Raw genomic sequence first — 25576 nt, forward strand, 5'->3', positions numbered from 1 at the left:
ATATTGGCATGATCTCTGCAGAAATTAGCTGTCTTCATCTTTCAAGATATGGAGCCCAGTTTCTCCAAAGAGCTCCTGTTTTGTGAGTTAAGCTTCAATGATCTGAAGCACTCTTTAAAAAGTGTCCGTTTGGCGATCAATACACTCCGGATTAAGAGTATAATAATGAAAGCAGATGCAACCTGTCTTGCTCCAGGGCAGATATCTTGCCCGATAATTAGGAAGTGCACTGTTAGCATGCTAATTGTTCTAACCATTACAGTGATGGCAAAATTCTGGCATCTGAAAGTTGTTAATGTGCTCTGAATACATAAGGTAAATGTACAAAAACTTGTGTAAATGTGGAAAATTTAAAATGACCTCATGTTTATCACTTTTTATCATTTACCAATGTGTCCATATGTTTACACTCTATATGCGAATATGGCACTATATCGCAATATTCAACTAAATTACTATCATTGTATTGTCCATGTATAGCCTTGCATACCAGACAGACAAATCCACTCTTTTTTATTGCAGTTTTTTGTTCTCATTAGGCCTGTCATGATAATTACTATATTAACTTATTGTTCAATACATGAAAGCTGGAACAATATATTTTGGGCGAGGTTTCAGCTATTTTTTATCTAATGACATAAGATTTGAGCTGTAGTGGATTGAATCAATAACTGCTATGGCTAATTATTGGTTAATTCTGCTGTTTATTTGTTGCAGTTTCTGTGTTTTAATGATAGTACATCTTAAAATAGTTTACATCAGGGGTGTCAAACTTAAATTCAGAGGGTCACAATTAAAAACTGGGACAAAGTCGTGGACCAAATTAAATATTTATTCAAAATTTCAACATCTGCATGTTTTCTCTTCTTTCAAGATATGTAATGTTAAACCTTTTCTTATTAAAATAAATGTTTAATAATAGTTTTGCTTAAACATTGAATCCAGAACAAGCATAACATAAAATAATGACAAAATTTTAAATAAATATTGTCTCTATTTCCTATCTGCAGCCGGCAAGCCAGCTCTAATACATATTTGATATGATCCTGTGGGCCAAATGTAATTATATCTTGGGCCAAATTTGGACCCCGGGCCTGAGTTTGACATGTCTGGTTTACATGGATAATCCTGTTTTACTGTTATTCTATCAGTGGCATAAATTTGTTTCCGTATTGTTGTTTATCATCTATATTTTCTTCAGCAATATGTCATACTTGAAAAAATTGTTATTGTGACAGGCCTATTTCTTATCATTTCTCTGGCATCTCTAGAGCTGGACTTGAACAACAGATTCAGTCTTTCATATTCAAAGATAAATACTCCCTCTTTTAAAGGTGCACTGCGCAACTTTTCTGGTGAACGGCCCGCTACTGACCTATCTAGATGTTATTGCTTTGCCTTGGAAGGTTCCATGGTGTGACATTAGATATAGCCACATAGCATTTCCACCGACCTGCTCAGAGACTACAGGTGTAAATCTGCATTCATACTATAACCTGGCACCAGCATCTCTCCTTTGACTTTTGTCTTGGTTATTGTATTGTTGTGCCCCTGTGTCCCTGTACAAACAGAGTATTTATTCATCACAGGCGTTTCAGTTCCTCAAAAATAATTCCTTCTGCGGACAGGATCAACTCCCCACAGATCTGTTTGTAATGCTGTAACTTGCTATTTCCCTCGTGATAGAAAGCTTTAATGCCATACTGTGGAACATTCTAGACAAAGCAATAACATTTTTATGGAGACAGGTAGCGGACATTCCACTAGAAATGGTATGCAATGCACCTTTAAAGGGACAGTTCGGAATTTTGGACATAGGGCCTCATTTCATTATGAGCCAGAGTGTTGGAGACGTGTGGAGACACTTTTAAAATATTCTGTCCAGTCCTTGTATTTGCAGAGGTCACTGCTGCTAGGCTAGTGCATGTCAATGGCCATAGTTAGCCTGCCACTAAAAACAGTCTTACCCACTCCACAAAACACCTGCAGCAAATCTGTTATTACGCCAGACTGTCGATGTAAATGTCTGTGAATAGTAATAATAGCTGAAATAAAACTAACCTTGTATCACATGAATCTTCATCGCATGTTGAGGGACTATTTTATCATATATCAGTCCACCGCTGCCAAGCTTTCTATCAGGAAGTACAACTCGCTGCTGCTGCTCAGACATAAATCCTTTGAATGCAAGTTTGTTTAAATTCCAAAATTATTCTATCGACACAGATATTTACATCGACAGACTGGCTTGATAATAGATTTACTTCGGGTGTTTTGTGGAGTGGGTAAGACTGTTTTTAGTAGCAGGCTAACTATGGCCATTGACATGCACTAGCCTAGCACCAGCGACCTCTGCAAATACAAAAGCTGGACAGAATATTTAAAAAGTGTCTCCACCCCCATGTCCAAAATTCAGGACTGTCCCTTTAAACTTGCATTCTGTAAATTTTCTGGTGAAGGGTCCGTCAAATGCGTTTCTCCATGGAAATGTTATTGCTTTGTCTGGTTTCACAATATGACATTAAACCTTCCTATCTTCATGGAGACCAAACTAAACTAAGTTACAGGTCAGATCTGTGGAGAGGTGACCCGGCTCATAGTCAGAACTTCTTATATTTTTGAGCTATAAAGCCACCTGTAGTTGAATAAATGTAAAGCAGAACGGTTGAATGTCCATAGAGCAATGATACATTCATACAAACAAGTTACTAAAAAGTTACATAGTGCACCTTTAAACTAGCTACCGTTGCTGCAGTCTCACACTAAAACACATCCCTTTGTATTTCCACGTCGACCAAGGTACAAATTAATTCTTCAGATCTGACTCGCGGTTTCATTTTACGCTAATGTTGTCGCCAAGGGAGAGGCCACACTGAAGGCACATGCATAATTGATGATAATGTGTACATCCAACAGGGCCTCCAGGAACGCCCTTGGATCCCAGCCATTAAGACGTTTAACTATTCCCTATATTCAAATGATCCAATGGGATTCATTTGCAAGCACAGGGACGAATATTGATCACTACAAGTCCAAGAGATTAAGTGTCTGAATCGGCATTGTTGTGCAGAGTAGACACTGTTTCCCCACTGTGATGGATGCCCTCCCCGCAGAAAGGCAATTCTCAGGCTGGCTGACGTACACAACTGCGCACAAGTTTTCAGTGAGGTGTGAAAAGGAATGTTAAAGGTGCACTGCGTAACTTTTCTGGTGAGGGCTTCGTCACCTGCTTGTTGTTGCTTTGTCTAGAATGTTCCACAGTAGAGATTAAACCTTTCTACATCACATTGCAGGTCAGAATTTGTGTATTTTTGAGAAATAAAAACACCTGTAATGAATACATGCTAGATAGATGCTTTTATTGTTATACCAAGGAACATTTCAGGCAAAGCAAGAACATCTCCATGGAGACAAACAGTTTAAAAAAGTTGCACAATGCACTTTTATCTTAGCCTGATTCATCGGCCGATTTCACTTTATAGAAACCGTCTGACCTCACAGCGTTAGAATTTGTAGGCGAGTACTTTTTTTCATTTAACCAATTACTGCTATTTGGTCGTGACGTATGTAATGCGCTGCAAAGGGGGCTAACTGGTATATTAAGATAAAGATGTTCATTTTGTCTTCTTATGTACTTTAACTTCTTGGGTTCTTTTTAAAGACAATACAGTAAAGTGTATTTAGCTTGTTGACATGTTTCAGCTGCTGCTGGAAGCATCTTCACAACTGTCCCGGTGTTGGTGGTGACGTGTCGTATATCAGCTGTTGTTATTTCCTGTGGGCGTGGTCAGACCTGATTGACCTAGCGGGGCGATCAGACTGACCACGCCTCCTGTTGCCCGGTGTTCTCTGGAGGAGGGTGTCCCAGGTGTATGAACGGAGGAACGCTCCGTCATCACTGTTAATGCCGTCCGTGCCTCATTTCTTGATTTCAGTGGCCTCCCTGATCCAGCGTTTGAACTTGTTGTTTTCCGATTCAATGACCTGAGCTCCATCCCATCCATAATTTGGTTATTTCTTTTACAGTAGTCTGATATGGTGGATTTTAGCAGCCAAAACATGTCAACAAGGTAAATACACTTTACAGTATTGTCTTTAAAAAGAACCCAAGTTAATGGTACATTAAGGTTTTCCCAAATCCCGTAGGAAGAAAGGGCAATAACTTCTTCCCCCTTGATAAAATTCATTGAACATTCTCTTTATTCCAGCTTTAAATCCTCGATCTCGGGAATCGTTGACAACACTGAATATATGGCTCTTCGCTGATTGGCTGGTGAACGAACTCGCACTTTCGGGGTTTTTGCGAACCGTCAAGTGTATCCCGATTCCTAACTTAGTCGCTGGTTTTGTTGCTAAAATTTGTTAAGAAATAAGTCAAGGATGCAGTGTTCTTTTTTTGTGTGTTTGTTTTGGAAGTAGCTCTCAAATTTGAAGATTAGTTAAATTGATGGAAATAACTATTGTGATTTCATGTGTGGTTTTGGCAAAAGAATATTTCAACCAGGAGATACTAGACAGATGGATGAGGGTGTAGTGGGGAAGTTCGTTGAAGAGGTAGTGGCTGTAATGAGAAGAGAGGCTGAGGAAGCTGATGGATTTGCTGAAGAGTTTCATAACATGTTTGCATATTTTTTCTTGTGAAAACCTGCAAAGGTGTGAACAATCAGAGAAGTCAGATTACTCACATGACCACGATGAATTACATAACATTTCAATAATCCAATAACTGATACTGATACCATTTGAAGTAGACAAGGTTTCTACCTCTTGCTACTTTTTTTTTTTCTTTTAGTGAGAATTTTTCAAACCTAAATAAAAAATCAGCAAGATAAGGTCATTATTTTAGCTTTTAGGTTTGAATGTCATTTTAATTTAACACTAGACACAGTAAATGTTTAGTTGTATCAAGAAAAAAAAAAAAAAAAGGATCAAAAAGCATCTTAAATTCTCACCCAAATGCAGTTTTGAATCATTGCCAATTGCAACCAGTGCCAAACACGTTAGATAGATGTGTTCATTGTCATACCAAGGAACATTCCAGGCAAAGTAATAACATCTCCATGGAGACAAGGAGTTTAAATAAAAAGTTGCACAATGCACCTTTAACTAAGAGTGCTTTGTTGGATTTAGTTTGAAGTTTTGTTGCTGAAATTTGTTAAAGGTTAGGATATAAGTCTAGGATGCAGTGTTCATTTTTCATTTTTTTCTGACTCTCAAATGTTAAGATTAGTTAAATTGACAGAAATAAATATTGTGATTTCATGTTTAACCCAGGAGAGACTAGACAGATGAATGAGTATGTAGTGGCTCGTTCATTGAAGAGGTAAGATAAGAAGAGAGGCTGAGGAGGCTGATGAATTTGCTGCCGTAGAGTTTCATAACATATTTGCATTTTTTTCCTTGTGAAAACCTGCAGACGTGTGAACAATCAAAGAAATCAGATTAAAAAAAAAAAAGTTGTTCAATGCACCTTTAACTAAGAGTGCTTCGTTGAATTTATTTTGAAGTTTTGTTGTAGAAATTTGTTAAAGATTTGGATATAAGTCAAGAATGCAGTGTTCTTTTTTTTTGTTTTGGAACTGACTCTCAAATGTGAAGACTGGTTAAATTGGCAGAAATAAATATTGTGATTTTAAATAGGAGAGACTAGACAGATGAATGAGGGCAACAAGAAGAGAGGCTGAGGAGGCTGATGGATTTGCTGCTGCAGTAGAGACTCATAACATTTTTGCATATTTTTCTTTGTGAACAATCAGAGAATTCAGATTACTCACATGAACACGACAGATTACATGACATTTCAATAATCTGATAATTCCAGAAATCAGATCATGATCAGATCTTTGGTGAGTATGTAAATATGTACAACCACGGATACCATTTCAAGTATAGACAACCTATTTTTTTTCTTTTTTTGGTGAGAATTGTTCAAACCTAAATTAAAAATAAGCAAGTTAAAGCCAATATTTTAGCTTTAAGGTTTGAATGTCATTTTAATTTAACACGAGACACAGTAAATGTTTAGTTGTAGAAGATTCAAAAGCTTATACCTAAAAGCAGTTTCGAATCATTGCCAATTGCAACAAGGAACATTCCAGGCAAAGCAATAACATCTCCATGGAGACAAGCAGTTAAAAAAAAGTTGCGCAATGCACCTTTAACTAAGAGTGCTTCGTTGGATTTATTTTGAAGTTTTGTTGCGGAAATTTGTTAAAAGTTAGAATATAAGTCAAAGATGCAGTGTTCTTTTTTCAATTTTTTCTGACTCTCAAATGCAAAGATGAGTTAAATTGACTTAAATAAATATTGTATATTGTAAATATTTCAGCCAGGAGAGACTAGAAAGATGAATGAGGGTGTAGTGGGGAAGTTTGTTGAAGAGGTAGTGGCTGTAATAAGAAGAGAGGCTGAGGAGGCTGATGGATTTGCTGCTGCAGAAGAGTTTCATAAGATTTTTTTCATAATATTTTTCTTTGTGAAAACCTGCAGAGGTGTGAACAATCAAAGAAATCAAAAAAAGTTGTTCAATGCACCTTTAACTAAGAGGGCTTCGTTGAATTTATTTTGAAGTTTTGTTGTAGAAATGTGTTAAAGATTTGGATATAAGTCAAGAATGCAGTGTTCTTTTTTTTGTTTTGGAACTGACTCTCAAATGTGAAGACTGGTTAAATTGGCAGAAATAAATATTGTGATTTCATATTTTAAATAGGAGAGACTAGACAGATGAATGAGGGCAACAAGAAGAGAGGCTGAGGCGGCTGAGGGGTTTGCTGCTGCAGTAGAGATTCGTAACACTTTTGCATATTTTTCCTTGTGAAAACCTGCAGAGGTGTGAACGATCAGAGAAGATTGCTTGACATTTCAATAATCTGATAATTCCAGAAATCAGATCATGATCAGATCTTTGGGGAGTATGTAAATATGTACAGCCACGGATACCATTTCAAGTATAAACAACCTTTTTTTGTGTGAGAATTGTTCAAACCTAAATAAAAATAAGCAAGTTAAGGCCAATATTTTAGCTTTAAGGTTTGAATGTCATTTTAATTTAACACTAGACACAGTAAATGATCCAAAAGCTTATACCTAAAAGCAGTTTCGAATCATTGCCAATTGCAACCAGTGCCTTACGAGGTCTTACGAAAATAAGCCTACTTTTTGAAATTGAGTTTCTGAACACCATCCTTTGCACTAATCCCTGGATCCTTCCCTCTTTTGCAGATACTAGGCAGACATCATAACAGAGCCTATTTCGGTCCCTGGCTCGGTTTCCCTCCCAGTTTGAGCCGTGTCACTGTACAACACAAAAAGACAACTTTGAATTAGGACATAAATCCAACAAAACGGCAGGATGGTGCGTGGGTATAAAAAAAAAAAAAAAAGTCAATGTCTCGGTGGTAGTAGAGGCGAGACCTCCGGTGCATCACACAGATTGTTCTTGACCTATGACCGAATAAAACCTCCAACCAGCACGCTTTAATTCTCCTCTCTCGCCACAGACAAGCCCTAACCATCTCCAGCTCCCCCGTATCTTAGGCGCACTCCTCCTGTCACCTTGCTCTACATAATGAGGAAAAACAACCGTTCTCCTCTTTACTTCACCGGGTCCATAAATTCTCCTCTGCACTACAGTGGATTCTTTGCTCTCTGGGCGCTTAACAAACCACACAGGAGGGGAAAAAAACAGACTTGCGACGCGTTTTGCTTGATAAAAACGCAAGACGAGTTACTTTGCTCGGTGAAATTCTTCTTTAGTTGGCGGTAAGAGGTCGCGTACTGCACCGGTTTTGTTTGGAGACACGCTTGCTGTTTGCTTTACCTGCAGTGTGGCGCGCAAAAAAAAACCCGCCACGCAATTTAGGAACTGTATTTAAAATGTTTGGGAGTTGAAATAGTGCGATGGTTTTTTTCCTGCGACGCGTCGTCAAGGCGCAAACGCAACGCACATCGATCTCACGGACTGTACGCGAAAGTAAACCGCAAAACAAAAGTGCAATCCCGCAAGACGTACGGCTCCTCAACGCGTGCCGTTTTAATGAACTCTCCAATCTGCGTTGGTCACGTCACGTTCAGAGCATCAGACGTTCCTTACCTGCTTTTCTAGTAACAGGTGGCGATGGTTTACGGGGTTTCAGTTGATTATTCTCAAGCGTGGCGATGTTGGTTTCCTCACAGTCAGGGCATGGAACGCTGGCTAAAACATCTCTGCGAATTCACAATGTATCCCTTGTGGTAGGAGCTTCGCCCACATCGCATCCTGGTCCACAACGTGTGAAAATAAAGCTTAGTATAGCAGCACACGCAAGCTGGAAATCAGTGGACTTGCAGAAGGGAAGATGTCCATAATCCTTACGAATACGCATGGTTCTAAACTGCCGACATTGCCTGGCTTTGGGTCCGGTTTCCCCCCCTCCTCCTCGCTCGCTGCTGGCTCGTAACGTCTCTCCTCTCCTCTCCTGGTTCCTCGCTTCTTTGGCACGCTCCCCTTCTCTCTCTCTCCCTCTCTCTTTCTCTCCTCTCTGCCAAAATGACTGAAGCTGGAAATCACATGCGGTTGCTGCTTTAACGCGAGCGTCAATCGGTTACGTTTACCCAAGGCTCCCGCGCGCAACTCCGCTTCTATAAATACTGCATGATACTACTTCGAGGGTTTTCAAGGAATTCGTAGTCTCACACTAGGACGTGCGCTAAAGAAAGAAAAATGCATCTTGAGTCCTCCAAACAGCGCATCCGTAACAGTTTCTGCTGCAGGGGGGGAGAGTGACAGGCAGATTGTGGAAGTGAGAGTTTTGGAAACGTTGAAGGCAACAATATGAAGAGAAATAACGTGGTTTTGACCTAGTGGGATCAGGAAAAGTTATGGCTTCAGCTACACCAATATATTGACTTTTAGGGCCTGTTTACACGAGAACGCTTGCGGGTAAAAACGACAAAATATTTTATTGGAAGTGTGTTTTTGTTTAGACCAGGGGTGTCAAACTCAAATTCACAGAGGGCCAAACTAAATATTTAATGAAAATTTTCAGCAACATCTGCGTGTTTTTTCTTCTTTTGAGATATGTAAGGTTAGGGGTGTGCAAAAATATCAATATACGATATTGTATCGTTTAATGTGATGATACAGTATCGATATCATGGGCTGCTGTATCGATATATCACCAAGAGGATTTTTAGGTGTGTTTTACTAAATTATTTTGTTACAGTGCTACAGTTTTGTTGCTTGTGGAGTGAAAGGAAACTCATTTATGCGACACATTTGACATTTTGACACTGTTTTGATGATTAAAATGTTTGTGTTTCATATGAACTTTGCACAAGAAGTAGCTTAACAAAGACTTTTAGTATCACAGCCATGATTTAGCCTTTAGTTTTTATTGAACTGCATTGAATCGATTTGAAATATATCATATCGAATCGAGAGTGCACTGTATCATATCGTGTATCGAGGTATGTATCGTATCGGCAACTTCTTAATGATACCCAGCCCTATGTAATGTTAAACCTTTTCTTATTAAAATAAATGTTTAATAATAGTTTTGCTTAAACACTGAATCCAGAAAAAGCATAATATAAAATAATAACATTTTAAATAAAAAATGTCTCTCTAGCCTATCTGTAGCCGGTGGGCCAGCTTTTATACATATCTGATGTGATCTCGGGGGCCAAATATAATTATAACGTGGCCCAAATTTGGCCCCTGCGCCTGAGTTTGACATGCGTGGTTTAGATGGTGGCAGCGTTTTTGGGGCTTAGAAACGCAAAAATCTGAAACCATCCTCCAGAGTGGAAAAGTTGATTACGCTCCACGACGCAAAACTCTGGTCAGATCTGTTCACTTCGCGTATGCGTTTACATACATCACCACTGGCCGCGTGGCATGCATACCCAGTCAAATTCCACACACTGTTGCGTCACCGTATGCACGCAGATTTCAGCCCAAAAATGCTCGTCTAAACGCGGATTAAAAAGTGAAGATGCTACGGCACTTTTGTGTCTTATGTTCAGACTGTCATCATATAAACGTAGCCTTAAAGATGCATTGGAAGGTGCATGTAACTTTTTTGGTAGAGTGTTCGCTACATACAAATGTTGTTAGTCTGTCCACATCTCCAAAGCTCAAAATGCTCAGTTCCACCTTGTGACATCATGTAGTGATAGTTTTCAAGTTGTGGACATACCAGCTTATTAAAGGCTGATCTCGTCAGACTTGAGAAGCTCAGCAGGGCCGGGCCTGGGTCGTATCTGGATGGGAAACCACTAGAAACTCCAGGTGCCACAGTGGGGCGCCAGTGGCAAAAACTGCCACCTACACCTACAAAGCCTAGTAAGATAGTAGAGTGTGCGTGAGTGATGGTGGTGGTTGGAGGTGGGTGATGGCACAGATAGGCAGCCTTGCTTCTGTCAGCTTCTCCTGGAGGCAGCCTAAACAGAGGATCTTAAGAAAGAGACTTGGAGAGTTAGAAAAAGTCTCTTTATTAGTTCAGGCAGATTCAGATCTCAAGATTCAAGTTGATTCAGCATGATTTTGCCTACGCGGCGTCTCTCTGTGCGTCGGTCGTCTCTCGACAACGCGGTCGGCGTTCCCCCACTGATGCACAGAAAAACTGGGTGCCTTTTATACCAGCATAACTGTTGAGTTAACATCTTCATGGAAAAATACACAGCAGTTTGTCCCAACACGTGTCCCATAACAGACTGGCCGATGCTAAAGGTTGGAGATACACCCCTTATCTGTCCCATATACATTCACCATTGACATCATATCCCAACCCCATTGACACTCCAAAGTCCAAAAACATACACAACATGTCAAGGAACACAGAGATTAATTACAGGGCGTATTAACATATGAATGAAACTTTAAAAACACAGGGTAGAAGCCCACACTTCCTTCAGTCTGCCCTAGAGCAGCTGTGGCTAGTGACTGAACAATGAACTTAAAGTGCTTTGGTTGTCCTGAAAGACGCTATATAAATGCAGTGATGATTATAAGTTAACTGCTAAATCTGACCTTTATTTCAAAAGAGATTGACAGTTACAGAGTTGAAATCATCCAAATGATTGTAATGAACATGTATTGGGTTTAAAAACACAGTGGAGCACTTCCTGTATTAAATCACTAGGTGGTATAGAGTGTTTTCTGTTCGAGAGAAGAAGCCAGCCTAAATCTGCAAATATATTTTTGGTGACGAAACAATATTATAACATAGATCAGAAATGAAATGTAATATGAGCCCTTTAAAAGTTAATTCATTTTGCTTTTATTCGATTACAGGTGTTTTATCGCTCAAAACCCAACATTTTGCTACCAACCAGGGCTTCATCAGGGGTTGTGTTTGTGACTGTGATTCCCACCAGATGTAGAGGTGGGTGGTGATGTTCCCTTATGCGATAATAAACCAGCGGAACAGAGGAAATGCATGTGGGATAGTTATATTTGGAGTGGGACCCGTGCTCATGTTGTTGATTCTGATTAATTATACGTTTCGACTTTTCTAATTCTGACCTTGGAGGCTTCTTTAATATCACAGAAGTGTAATTAATCAAACCGTAATCAAATCAAGATCCAATAGTTTGAAACGGTCAGAGGAAAAATGAAACGCTCGAGCCAATCCTGTGACAGTAAAGCAGGGACTAATTCAGATTTAGGAGGAGTAAATTTGACTGATCCTTCTGTCCTGTTTACGACCGAACGCCACATTTAAATCCGTTCATTTAATAAATAACTGAATCGATAATAGAACAGAAGAGATTTATTTTGTCATATCGCTCAGGCCCAGTTTCAAATCTTTTTTATATAACAATAGATATGACTGAATACTTCAAATATAAAATTGTGCACTTCTCCCCTAACAACGCTTCGTGATTTGGACTCAGCTGTGGTTCTGCCGTGTCCCAGGTGCATTCGCTCTCCTGTCACCGTCGCACCCCCCCTTCCTCCCTTCATCCCTTCCCGTCCACCCCGTCCTCCCTCCCTCCCCTCGTCCACGTCCTCCGTCAACCTGAACTGCACTGGCGTCAGAGCCCACTGAGTCATCCCACAGAGGCTTTTATTCTGAAGGGCTGCTTAATTATGGGTCAAAACGCCGTGGACCGCGGACGGGTTAACACGCAGTCCGGTGCTGATGGATAGGCGCGCAGATGCTGGCGGGCTTTGGGCGGCTCTGATCAGCGCATGATGAATGGGGCTGGGTAGAATATGGCTACACAACAGCAGCGCATAGGCTAATTTGTGATCAAGCGCCAAATAAAGCGAAGTCAGACTCAATTATAAAGAAGTAGTGGGAACAGGCAAAGGACAAATCAGGATAATGGGACTAAAGGAGGACTGGAGAGCAAAACACAACTCTGGGCTGAAGAAGAAAAGTAACTCTTATCTCCAATAGTAAAATTATTAAATGGATCAGTTTGATTTAAGTTGCGGGTTGGATTCCATTGCTGTGTGAAGTCTTTTGGTGTGGTGTAAGGTCACTCAGTTATGTTGCCATCATATTGTCCTGCGTTGAAACCACAGCAAGATGAATTCTCAGGATATTATTGCAATTGGGCCCGGGCAGCCAGTGCTTCTGAGCCTGGACCAATCACAGAGCAGCTTTGTGGTTTGGGGAGATGCCAAAGGTGAAGCGGTTAAACCAATCAAACCAAACAAAAACAAACATGGCAATATGAGCTATTTTGTTTCTGAAAAATGTGCAGAGGTAAGTGCTTTATGCATTTGTGGACAGAGAAGATGTCTGTGCTTTTTTTCTCTCAACTGGATTTAACAGAAAAATGATTTCTTGCTGTGTTCTGCTGTTGTGACACTTAAACCCATCAGCTTGAAATATTCATCTGAATATTTGTTTGCAATGGACACTTTCAGTCACTGCACGTTGATAATGTGGGGAACTCAATTCAGACAATTGCACATTTCAGTCTGATGTTAACAAGGATGTAGGTTTGCATAGGGACAGTGGGGACATGTCACAACCAAGAAGAAGACAAAATAGTATTTAAATAAAGAAAAATATACATTTATTCTGATATTTTTCCAGACTCAATAGTATTAATTTAACATGTTTTAGTCCACATTTTGTTTATTAGATGGTCTGAGATATATTCAGTGATATGACGACAGGGTTACACCTGCCGCTGTTTCATTGGCTGTTGACAGAGTGATGTCATTAGTGGAGCCAGGAGCCTAAACTGGGGAAGTGGCAGGACAGGGCCAGCACCTGAAGATGGCGGCTTGAGCAGGCATGCACACCAAACTTTAAAAAACTATTCAAAAGCAACTTACTTGGCTTTATCTTCAGTTAAACTTGTCTTATAATGAGTCGCCATGGAAAAAGTGAAACTATCACCACAAGTTCACCTCCCAAATGGAGCTCTACTCCTGCTCTGTTTGCAGCCCGACTCTACTGACAATATTCCATGGAAAAATGTCTAGACATGACCTCACAAATATCTCATCACCAACAAGCAAAGGGAAATCTGCTACAAACTTCTACATCGCTGTTATCTGGTAAAGAATCATCTTAGAAGTTCAATGGACACAAACTGTACATTTTGTGAACTGAAAAATGAAACCAACATCACTTATTTTGGACCTGCCCAGACTCTGTGTGTTTTTGGAAAGAATTCATCAAACATATACACAACTTCTTATCCCATTTTCCCCTTCCTTATAAAGATGTGCTGTTTGGTTTTTGCAGTGTGCATCATATGAAAAGTCAACAATATTATATAATGAATCTGTTAATCAAATAACCTATCAGTTGGTTTCATGGTGGGTTATCTGATAATGTCCCCACAAAAGCTGAGACCAAACCTACTCCCTTGGATGTTAGGCAGTTTGATTGAAGGATGGGTAAAATGTACACATTTTATATTATTAACAATGGTCATCTTTCTCATATAAACCACAGCTTTATTATCCTTCTCTCCTTCTCCAAGGCAGCTCTACATTTTCTTAGAAATGATGGATTGTAGTATATGGTCCATGAGTCAAAATGTCCTGGGATCATTCATTATAATCATTATACTACACATGCTCCCTAGCAACCAAGATTCACCTTTTCTCTTCTTCATAATGACATGATGGACTATGACCGTAATAGAAATAGGTACATCAATCCAAAAATAGACACATAGTAAATTAAACACCATATGTTCAGTCAGAACATATGAGTCCATGACAGTGATTTCACACGTTGTTAAGAACACTCATGAACACCTCTGAACAGGACTTGACCTTTGTGTGACAAACACATGATGCACTGAGCAGCACCACGCACATGTTCGCGTCACTGGTCGTTTACTAGAACATGCACGGGAGTGTAGTCAGTGTAGTCACTTACATTTCAAACACAAACTCAATACTGAGGCAAGTGTCATTACACAAAAAAACATTTCAGTCGTCATTCTGGAGAATATAGTCCATTCATAAAAGTATGAAATGAATCAAAATGACAGAACACAACATAAAACATAAATATGGACCATTTATGTTTTATGTGCTACTTGAACCTCAGCAAGACTATTTTTGTTCTGTTTAGGTGATATGTTGATATGTTCAGGTTAGTACTTCTGCTTGGTTCTGCTCAGTAAACGTAGAATAACATGCGTCCTTAGTGTCTCCACAAACCTGATGCTTATTTTCAGGTTTGTGTTTTCATGGAAATGTTCCTTTGGCTATAATATTCCACAGTATAGCATGGCATCAAACTTAGCTTTGTCTGTGAGTTTCCATGGTGATGTGTCACCTCCAGAAAGTTACATGATGTTGCTTTAACATACAGTTAAGTGTAGCCTTCACTCCAGAACAGCATCATCTCATCACATTTGAACTAAGCTCATAGGAGAACACCACCCAGAGTACACCACTCCCCCCTCTCTCTCTCTTTCTCTCCCTCTCTGTTTCTCTCTCCATCTCCCTCTCTCTCTCCATCTCTCTCTCTGTTTCTCTCTCCATCTCTCTCTCTGTTTCTCTCTCCATCTCCCTCTCTCTCTCCATCGCTCTCTCTCTGTTTCTCTCTCCATCACTCTCTCTCTGTTTCTCTCTCCATCTCTCTCTCTGTTTCTCTCTCCATCACTCTCTCTCTGTTTCTCTCTCCATCTCCCTCTCTCTCTCCATCGCTCTCTCTCTGTTTCTCTCTCCATCACTCTCTCTCATTCTCTCTCCATCTCTCTCCTCTCTCTCTGTTTCTCTCTCCATCTCCCCTCTCTCTCCATCGCTCTCTCTCTGTTCTCTCTCTCCATCTCACTCTCTCTCTCTTTCTCTCTCCATCTCTCTCTCTCTGTTTTCTCTCTCCATCTCCTCTCTCTCCATCTCTCTCTCTCTCTGTTTCTCTCTCCATCACTCTCTCTCTATTTCTCTCTCCATCTCTCTCTCTGTTTCTCTCTCCATCTCCCTCTCTCTCTCCATCGCTCTCTCTCTGTTTCTCTCTCCATCTCCCTCTCTCTCTCCATCTCTCTCTCTCTGTTTCTCTCTCCATCTCCCTCCCTCTCTCCATCGCTCTCTCTCTGTTTCTCTCTCCATCTCCCTCTCTCTCTTTCTCTCCCTCTCTGTTCTCTCTCTAATTCTTTCGCTCTATTTCTCTCTCCATCTCTCTCTCCCTGTTTCTCTCTCCATCTCCCTCTCTCTCTCCATCTCTCTCTCTCTGTTTCTCTCTCCATCTCCCTCTCTCTCTCCATCGCTCTCTCTCTGTTTCTCTCTCCATCTCCCTCTCTCTCTTTCTCTCCCTCTCTGTTTCTCTCTCTAATTCTTTCGCTCTATTTCTCTCTCCATCTCTCTCCGTTTCTCTCCATCTCCTCTCTCTCTCCATCGCTCTCTCTCTGTTTCTCTCTCCATCTCCCTCTCTCTCTTTCTCTCTCTCTCTGTTTCTCTCCCTATTTCTCTCTCTCTATTTTTTTCTCTGTTTCTCTCTCCATCTCACTTTCCCTATCTGTTTCTCTCTCTCTCTGTTTCTCTCTAATTCTCTCTCCATCTCCCTCCCTCTCTCTTCATCTCCCCCACTCTCTCTCCATCTCTCTCTCTCTGTTTTTCTCTCCATCTCTCTCTCTCTGTTTCTCTCCATCTCTCTCTCCATCTCCCCCACTCTCCCTCCATCTCTCTCCCTCTGTTTCTCTCTCCATCTCGCTTTCCCTCTCTATTTCTCTCTCCATCTCCCCCCCTCTCTCTCTCCATCTCTCTCCCTCTGTTTCTCTCCCTCTGTTTCTCTCTCTCTATTTCTCTCTCCATCTCTCCCCCTCTGTCTCTCTCTCCATCTCTGTTTCCCTCCCTCTGTTTCTCTCTCTTTTGTGTGCCTGGTGTGTGTGAGCTGCTGGAGGACCACAGGACCACAGTGGAGGCATTTTGTCTTCTGACACCTCTGTCCTCTCAGGGATGTCAGCCACAAAGAAGAAGAACTTTTCCATCCTGTCCTCCAAAGTCCTCCACAGAGCCGAGCTGTCCGGTGTCCCAGAGTCCAGGTGGTCGGGGGTGTTGGCCTCAGGTTCTTCTCCGCGAGGCTGCTGGAGGTCCCTGTACCGCCCCCTGTAGAGAAACACTGGAACACCTGTGGCTGTCCTTCCTCGGCTCACTCCCCTCTTTACCCTCTTGGGACACTGGCTTCACACTCTGGGCCAAACACTGATCCAGGAGCTCTTTGTGTTTTTCCCCAAGTTCTCTGTGGCCCAGCGCAGGACTGTGCCACTTGTAAACTTAGTCCTGGGTCAGGCACAAATGAGTGTGTGGCTCCGCAGGAGGAACCACATGGCCGGCTCAGGATGTACACACTCTGAACTCCTGTTGAAGAGACTGGTGGGGGCGCGACTCCAGATGGAGATGGTGTACAGTGCACTGGTGGGGCAGGTGGAGGACTTTGAGGCACTGGTGGGGCAGGTGGAGGACTTTGAGGCACTGGTGGGGCAGGTGGAGGACTTTGAAGGACTTTGAGACACTGGTGGGGCAGGTGGAGGACTTTGAGGCACTGGTGGGGCAGGTGGAGGACTTTGAGGCACTGGTGGGGCAGGTGGAGGACTTTGAGGCACTGGTGGGGCAGGTGGAGGACTTTGAGGCACTGGTGGGGCAGGTGGAGGACTTTGAGGCACTGGTGGGGCAGGTGGAGGACTTTGAGGCAGTGGTGGGGCAGGTGGAGGACTTTGAGGCACTGGTGGGGCAGGTGGAGGACTTTGAGGCAGTGGTGGGCAGGTGGAGGACTTTGAGGCAGTGGTGGGGCAGGTGGAGGACTTTGAGGCACTGGTGGGCGGTGAAGATGTGTTTGTGTTCAGTGAGGGAGGGGCAGTTGATTTGACTTTATCTGTAGGAGAGGTTGGGAAATTGAGTATTGTTTTTTTGTTTCTTTGGTTGTTTTGTAGGATTTGAAGTCATAAGTGAAATAATAAATGTATTGTTAAAAGTTGAAAAACGTTTCTCTATTTCTCTCTCTGTGTTTCTCTCTTCATCTCTCTCTCTCTGTCTTTTTCTCTTCATCTCCCTCTCTCTCTGTGTGTGTTTCTCTCTCCACCCCCTGTCTCTCTCTGTTTCTCTCTCCATCTCGCTCACTGTTTCTCTCTCCATCTTCCCCTCTCTCTGTTTCTCTCTCCACCTTCCCCTCTCTCTGTTTCTCTCTCCATTTCTTTCTCTCTGTTTCTCTCTCCATCTTCCCCTCTCTCTGTTTCTCTCTCCATTTCTTTCTCTTTGTTTCTCTCTCCATCTCCCCCCTCTCTCGCTCTGTTTCTCTATCCACCTCCCTCTCTCTCTCTGTTTCTCTCTCCAGTTCCCTCTCTTTGTTTCTCTCTCCATCTCTCACCCTCTGTTTCTCTCTCTATCTCACTTTCCCTCTCTCTGTTTCTCTATTTCCCTCTCTCTCTCTTTGTTTCTCTCTCCATCTCCCTCCCTCTCTCTGTTTCTCTCTCCCTCTCTCTGTTTCTCTCTCTCCCTGTTGCTGTCTCGCTCTGATTCTCTCTCTTGCTGTGTTTTTCTCTCTCTCTCACCGTCTCCCTCTGTCTCGCTGTTTCTCTCTCCCTCTCTTTCACTCCATCTCTCTCTCTCTCTGTATCTTAATTAATTTCTTCTTCATCTGCCTGAGCGTTTTGAACATTCCTGATATGACTCGAGTCGTCCCGTCACGTTCCCTTTAGTGTCGGTAAGTAGCTCCACATGCTTCCGGCGCGGGCCTCGCTCATGCATGAACACTACAGGGAGCCCGTTACTCACCTGCACGCTCCGCTTCTCCCCGATAAACACTCCGCGCCGCCAAACTATTATCTTTGATGCCAACGTCGTGAAGCCACCGTGCCCATTAGCGCCGTATTGAGGAGCCTGACGGGCGTGACAGCGAGCCGCTAGTCATTCTGCAAAGATAACCTCCGTTTTTTTGTGCTTTTAATCCGCGTCGGCACAAAGGGGGGCCTATTCATGATCTGCAATTAGGTTTTCGCAGATGAGATAAGTATTACAATTAACTTAAGGCCTGACCCAGACATAAGGAGATTGCCATATCTGCTGACCTAGCCAATCAAACGCCACCAGGAGCTCCTCTCGCAGTCATGGTTCTCTGTACGACGATTTGGGACTGAAAAAATGGACAAAACTGAGATGTAAAATCACGCAGGATGAACAAATCTGCAGATATTCACATGTAGAGAACGAAAATCGATTTCTCAATTTACATGAAGCCAGATCACTCGGGATGTAACAATAACTGAAATGTCTTGATATTGTATCGTCAAAAGTCTCATAATAATATCGTGAGCTGTCACAAAATATCGAATTACATGTTTCTTTGCTTAAATGCATGGTTTTATAGTAGCAACGGCTCATGAACATCGGAAACTACATATCCCATGATTCATTTCAGCGCAGACAATTTGAAGAAATATGTTTTTTACTTCAATTCTTGGAATTCGAGTATCATTCATTCATTTGTTTTATGAAAAAACAAAAACCAAACATAAGAAAATGGAAAAAAAAACAACTATTTTCTTCATTATTTTTCTCCAAAACCAAAATAAAAAAATGGAAAACGATTAATTTTTTCAGTTTTTAATTTTGTCTTTAAACGAATAATGGAAAAAACGTCTGTTTCCTGTTTCCATGACTTAAACTGCGATGTCAAACTTTTGAGCCGCATATGGACTGAACCAGGACTAAACCAGGACTGATCCAAGGACTGAACTAGAACTAAACCAGGTCTGGGACCAGACTGAAACCAGACCAGGACTGAGACTGGGACTGAGACCGGGAGCAGGACCAGGACTGAGACCGGGACTGAAACTGGGACCAAACCCAGACCGGGACCGAGACCGGGACCAAGACCGGGACCAGAGCAGAACTGAGACCAGGACTGAGACTGGGACCAGACCAGGACAGAAAACGGTTTAGTCCTGGTTTAGTCTTATTTTAGACCTGGTTTAGTCCTGGTTCAGTCCGTATGTGGCAGAAATGTTCGACATCACAGTTTAAGTCACAGAAACGGGAAACAGCCGTTTTTTAAAACAGTCTGTTTTTTCCATTATTTATTTAAACACAAAATCGAAAACTGAATTGAAAACTTATTTTTAGTTTTATATATGAACTAATGATACACGGATTTCTTGGGATTATGATTAATTCACATCAAAATCTTGTCAAGGTATTTTAAAGCAAAAAAGTGTCCCATCTACAATTATATCAGCCTCTTCAAAATATCGCAATAAATATCGTACAGTGAGATGCATATCGTGATAATATCGTACCGAGAGATTTGGATATCGTTGCATCCCTATAGATCACAATTACAGTTTTGTCACAATTCTTAGCCATAACATTTTTCCTGAGCCAAACACAGTGTACAAATCAAACTGTACAGGATCAGAAGTGCTCAGTGCTTTTCGGTATATAAAAGTTAAAATAAAAATAAATCTCACAAAGAGCAAACATAACAGCCTGCGGAGGCACATATATCTGAAGTGTATTTGACGATGTTTCTCACATAGTTACAGATTGTAAAAAATCAATAAAAGGTTGCCACACTTTCTACAGTGACAGTAGTTTATCCTTTAACAAATATCATATTCTCTCTAGATGTCAAATATTACCAAGGTCTCGTTGCCACATTTTTAGAGCTCGGTACTGACGGCCTCTTCCGTGACATTAAAAGTAGTTTCTTTGCAATAATAAGACAATAGGAAATGAACTGCTTTGGGCTGATGTCAGATTATTAAATACTTCTGATGTACCAAGGATGATTAACAAAGGTTCCGGCAATAATGTCATTTTAACAGTCTGTGATATTGTATTAAACACATCAGACCAGCAGGCGGCCACTTTTGGACACGGGACAAATGCATGGTAAAGTGTTGCATTAAAGGACTGGCATTTATCACAAGCTGAAGAGACATTGGGGAAAATATTATGGATTTTCATTTGAATAGTGAAGCCTGTGTATAATTTTGAATGGTATGAGTCAGTGTTCTGCATTATTGGAGCATGAATGTCTAGATTCAAGGCAGTCTTCCCAGATCTGAATACCCATGTCCTTCTCCCGACGTTCTTTGTATTTGTTGTTTTGTCGCAATTCTTGATGCAACTAGCTATCTGCTTCTTCTGACAGTTCAAACTAAAGTGTGATTGGTTGAATCCACCTGTCACTCACTCAGATCCTTAAAGGTGCATTGTGTAATTACCTGGTCCCCGAAGGGTTGACCAGGTTTTGTATTCACCCTGTGTGTGTGTCTGTGTCTGTCCAGCTGTGATAATTCCACCATTTATGGACCGATTGTCACCAAATTTGGTACGTGGGTCAAGCCCCCGTGCCCGATGCTGCAAAAAAAAGTTTGATGACGATGCGAGGTCATTTGAGGTCACACGGGTCAATTGAAAGGTTATTTAATTAAAGGATTGGCAATTTCGGCAATTTCTGGACCATCTGCATACTAAAATATTCACTCAATCATCACATAAGTTGGCACACATGTAACCGAGGTACACTGGATGTTACAGGTTGAAACCGGTCAAGGTCACTTGATGGTTAAGGTAACGAAGCTCAGATATGCCTTTTTGGTCATAATTCTGCGAAGGATGGAGCTAGAGCAACAGGAGTGGCTCTCAAAATCTCAGAAAATGTATTATCTATTTATAATTCTATGCATTTGTATAGTAAAATATTAATAGTTTTCGAGATAATCACTAATTATAACAGTTGGAATGAAAATAATTTCCATTTCTTGTTTTTCTGGTGATACACAACACACTGATCTACAGTCACACAACTAACAGATACACAACTCATGAAAAATGACATTTTCGTTACACACTAGTAAACACAGACATTCTCATGTGTGACCAATATCACACAAATGTTCATGGGCCTGTACAGATACACACATTGCATTGTGGATGTAATGATCATGTAATATGGGCTGGACTCCTCATAAGCTGCTTCTGTGGTGATGAACTGACCCACCGATGCCTCATGGGGACCAGGTTGCTCTGTCTCTGATTGTGGCTGATTATTGCTTTGTCTGGAATGTTTCACAGTATGGTATTCTATCACATTTCTATCTTCATGAAGACCAAAGCAGATGAAGCTACAGGTCAGATCTGTGGAGAGACGACCCCTGCTCACAGTCAGTTTTTCCAGGTATTTTTGTAATTGAATTGTAATTTTGATTGAATAAATGTAAAGTAGAGCTGTTTATAGTCATACTCTGGAATATTCCAGGCAGAGCAATGACGTCCATAGAAACAAGCAGGTGACAGACCCACAACCAAAAAGTGACACAGTGCAGCTTTAAAGACGCCAAGTGGGTGGGGAAAAGTGGCTGCATTTAACATAAACACTGGATCTCAACATGGCCAGCAGATTTCACCAAATTTGCTCACTCGCGCTTCACAGCAAGAAGGTCCAGGGTTCAATTCCTGTATCATCCTTTTTGTGTGGAGTTTACATGTTTCTCCCTGTAGCTGGCTAAGGTTTCCCTGACCAAGCCTAGCAACAAGATCACGGAGATGGGTCCCTGGGCACAGCGGCAATGAAGGATGAGTCAAATGAACAAAACTTTTCTGGTGGACGGTCCGTCAAATGCTTTTCTCCATGGAGAAGTTAGGTTTTTTTTTCTCTGGAATGTTTCACAGTGTGGTAGTAAAGCTTTCTATCTTTATGGAGACCAAATCAGACCAAGTTACAGGTCAGATCTGTGGAGAGGCGACCCCGCTCACAGTCAGAATGCATGTTTTTTTTTTAGGTATTTTTGAGCTATAAAACCACCTATATTGGAATAAATGTAAGGTAGAACTGTTTAAAGTTATATTGTGGCACATTCCAGGCAGAACAATGACATCTCCATAGAAACAAGCAGGTGATGGACCCCCAACCAAAAAGTTACATAGTGCACCTTATTAAAAAAACAACAACAAACAAACAAAAAAACAGCTCTAACCTTGCATGGTCATTGTAGTTCTGTGAGCAGTAAACAGTGTCTTCTTTGTGAGCACAAATTCATCCTATTTTTTGTTTTAATTTTACTAAACTGATTTACACATTTCATTTTACACTTGCTTTATTTCCAGTTTTACTTTTGAATAAAACTGTACAAGCCTACTAGTATCTTTTGTTGAATTTTCCACCTTTAATTTGCAAGAACTCATTTAATTAAAAAGTACAGAGCAATGGGCGTGTACCCACTGTGCGCCACTTAGTGCCTCCGCTCAATTTCATTTCTCTCCAGCAACTAGGTCAGGAATCAGAATACACTAGACGATTCGCATAAACCCCAGAAGTGCAAGTACGGGCACAAGCCAATCAGCGAAGAGTCATATATTCAGTGTTGATCGAGGATTTAAAGCTGGAACAAAGGGAACGTTTGTCGAATTTCATCAAGGGGAAAGACGTTATTACCCTTCTTCCTACGGGATTTGGGAAAAGCTTAATATACCGGTCATGACCAAGTAGCAGCGATTGTTTAAATGATAAAAAAGTACCCGTCTACTGTCAAGCGAACGAAATATATGGCTGCGAGGTCAGACTGTTTCTACGAAGTGAAATGAAGTAAAACCGGCTGATGAATCAGGCTCGTGGGCGTGTACCAGCAGTGGTGAAAACAGGTATAGATCGTACTAATGATGTCTTGAATACAGAAGAATAAAGATTACTCCAAGATGCACAAATCACTTAAAATACAACTACGAGTGTGGAAATGAGGAGCGGAGACAATTACAACGATTAAAATACGGTTAAACGCTCTAAGAAGTCAATTCATTTTCCATAATAGGTCTAAAAAAATGAAAAAGACAGTATTTTGCAGTGCTTGAAAATGTAGCAGCTCATGGGCTATGTCAGATTTCACCTTTAAGTCCCCCTGTCTCGCTTGTCTCCTCTCCTCGTGTAATGCTATTGGACAGTGATGAAGATCTATAGGAAATCAATAGCTTTGACTGCTCATATTATTTAACCTTTCAGGGTCGGACCATTTCATACAATGTCAATTTAGCCTGGACATACAGAGCCATGGACAAACCAACCAATCAGGATCCAGAAGAAAAGACTGTACAAAGGACAGCGATGTGATTTCAGAAAAAGGACCTATACTGTCAAATTGGAGAAGAAGTTATTAAATAAAAAGTTGCCAGTGTTTGAATCAATAACTTTTACGATTAATCATAGTTATAAGTAGGGGTGTGCAAAAATATTGGAATATCGATATATCGTATCGTTTAATGTGATGATACAGTATCGATATCGTGGGCTACTGTATCGAGTATTTTTAGGTGTTTTACTAAATTATTTTGTTACAGAGTTACAGTTTTGTTGCTTGTGGAGTGAAAGGAAACTCATTTATTTTGACATTATTTGACATTTTTACTGTTTTAAGGATTAAAATGTTTGTGTTTCATATGAACTTTGGACAAGAAGTGGTTTAACAAAGACTTTTAGTATCACAGCCACGATTTAGCCTTTAGTTTTTATTGAACCGTATCGAATTGATTTGAAATATATCATATCGAATCGAAAGTGCACTGTATCGAGATATGTATTGTATCGTGGCCTGTGTATCGAGATATGTATCGTATCGTGGCCTGTGTATCGAGATATGTATCGTATCGTGGCCTGTGTATCGAGGTATGTATCGTATCGTGGCCTGTGTATCGAGATATGTATCGTATCGTGGCCTGTGTATCGAGGTATGTATCGTATCGTGGCCTGTGTATCGAGGTATGTATCGTATCGTGGCCTGTGTATCGAGATATGTATCGTATCGTGGCCTGTGTATCGAGATATGTATCGTATCGTGGCCTGTGTATCGAGGTATGTATCGTATCGTGGCCTGTGTATCGAGATATGTATCGTATCGTGGCCTGTGTATCGAGATATGTATCGTATCGTGGCCTGTGTATCGAGGTATGTATCGTATCGTGGCCTGTGTGTATCGATAGGTATGTATCGTATCGTGGCCTGTGTATCGAGGTATATGTATCGTATCGTGGCCTGTGTATCGAGGTATGTATCGTATCGTGGCCTGTGTATCGAGATATGTATCGTATCGTATGGCCTGTGTATCGAGGTATGTATCGTATCGGCAACTTCTTAATGATACCCAGCCCTAGTTATAAGTAGGGATGGGCATGATTAGTCAATTAATCGATAATTGATCATTAATAATTTCATCGATTACGTTCATTTTAATCGACAAACCGAATGAAGGTTGCTGTGCGTAGCTTGACCAAACAGGTCCATACATGTAGCTCTCTGCACTTAGAAGGAGCGAGCAAACACAAAAACAGTTGTCTGGTCAGTCTGAAACTGCACTGAAGTTTGCAAATGCAAATTAGTGATGCGGTTTTAAGTTTTCGTTTCTGTGAGAGTTGCGCAAAACTGAATTAAACACATTATAATGTCAAACGGGCTGATGTGGCTCTTACGGTTTATATGTCGTAAAGTTGAATTTATTTATGCAGATTAGTAGTGCAGATAGAAATAATAATGATGATAATTTTAATATAAAAACGTTAACGATTAATCGATAATCGACCGTTAATTCTTCCGACGATCGATTAAGAAAACTTCATCGAATGCCCATCCCTAGTTATAAGTATCAGTGTTGCTGCCATTAGGCCAGTTAATAAGCAGCAATAACGTGTCCGACCACAATTATGCAGACGACACTCAGATCTACGTCTCTCTGGCAGCAGGAGACTATGGACCAGTGGACGTCACTTTGTCACTGCATCCAACAGATCAGTGTGTGGATGCAAAACAACTTTCTCCAGCTAAACTCTGACAAGACTGAAGTCATAGTGTTTGGTCCACAGAAACAAAGGGACAGTGTCAGCAGTCACCTCCAGTCTCTCTCTCTAAAACCTTCAAATCAGGCAAGAAATCTAGGGGTAATAATGGACTCAGACTTGAACTTTAACAGCCACATCAAATCAATAACATCTGCAGCCTTTTACCATCTAAAAAACATAGCAAAAAATCAAAGGTTTACTGTCTAAAGCAGACTTGGAGAAACTTATCCATGCGTTTGTCTCCAGTAGGATTAGATACTGTAATGGTTCTGCTCACTGGTCTCTCCAAACGAGCTGTGAGACGCTGCAGAACATCCAGAACGCTGCAGCTCGGGTCCTTACTCG

The 25576-nt window shown here is 41.1% G+C and overlaps 1 protein-coding gene across 1 annotated transcript in view; it reads right to left on the bottom strand.

The window, feature by feature from the left end:
* sntg1 (syntrophin, gamma 1) overlaps positions 1-12037 on the bottom strand; it is a 187396-nt gene extending 175359 nt beyond the window's left edge. Inside the window, exons 1-2 of the mRNA XM_055151904.1 lie at positions 11874-12037; positions 10179-10422 (exon numbers count right to left, since the gene is read on the bottom strand). Of these exons, the coding sequence (XP_055007879.1) occupies positions 10179-10422; positions 11874-12037 (408 nt within the window). The remainder of the gene's footprint in view (positions 1-10178; positions 10423-11873) is intronic.
* Between the last annotated feature and the right edge of the window lie 13539 nt (positions 12038-25576).

Source organism: Boleophthalmus pectinirostris, unplaced genomic scaffold, assembly GCF_026225935.1.
Source record: "Boleophthalmus pectinirostris isolate CB_2022bp ecotype Guang Dong unplaced genomic scaffold, ASM2622593v1 HiC_scaffold_16, whole genome shotgun sequence".
Taxonomy (NCBI): domain Eukaryota; kingdom Metazoa; phylum Chordata; class Actinopteri; order Gobiiformes; family Gobiidae; genus Boleophthalmus; species Boleophthalmus pectinirostris.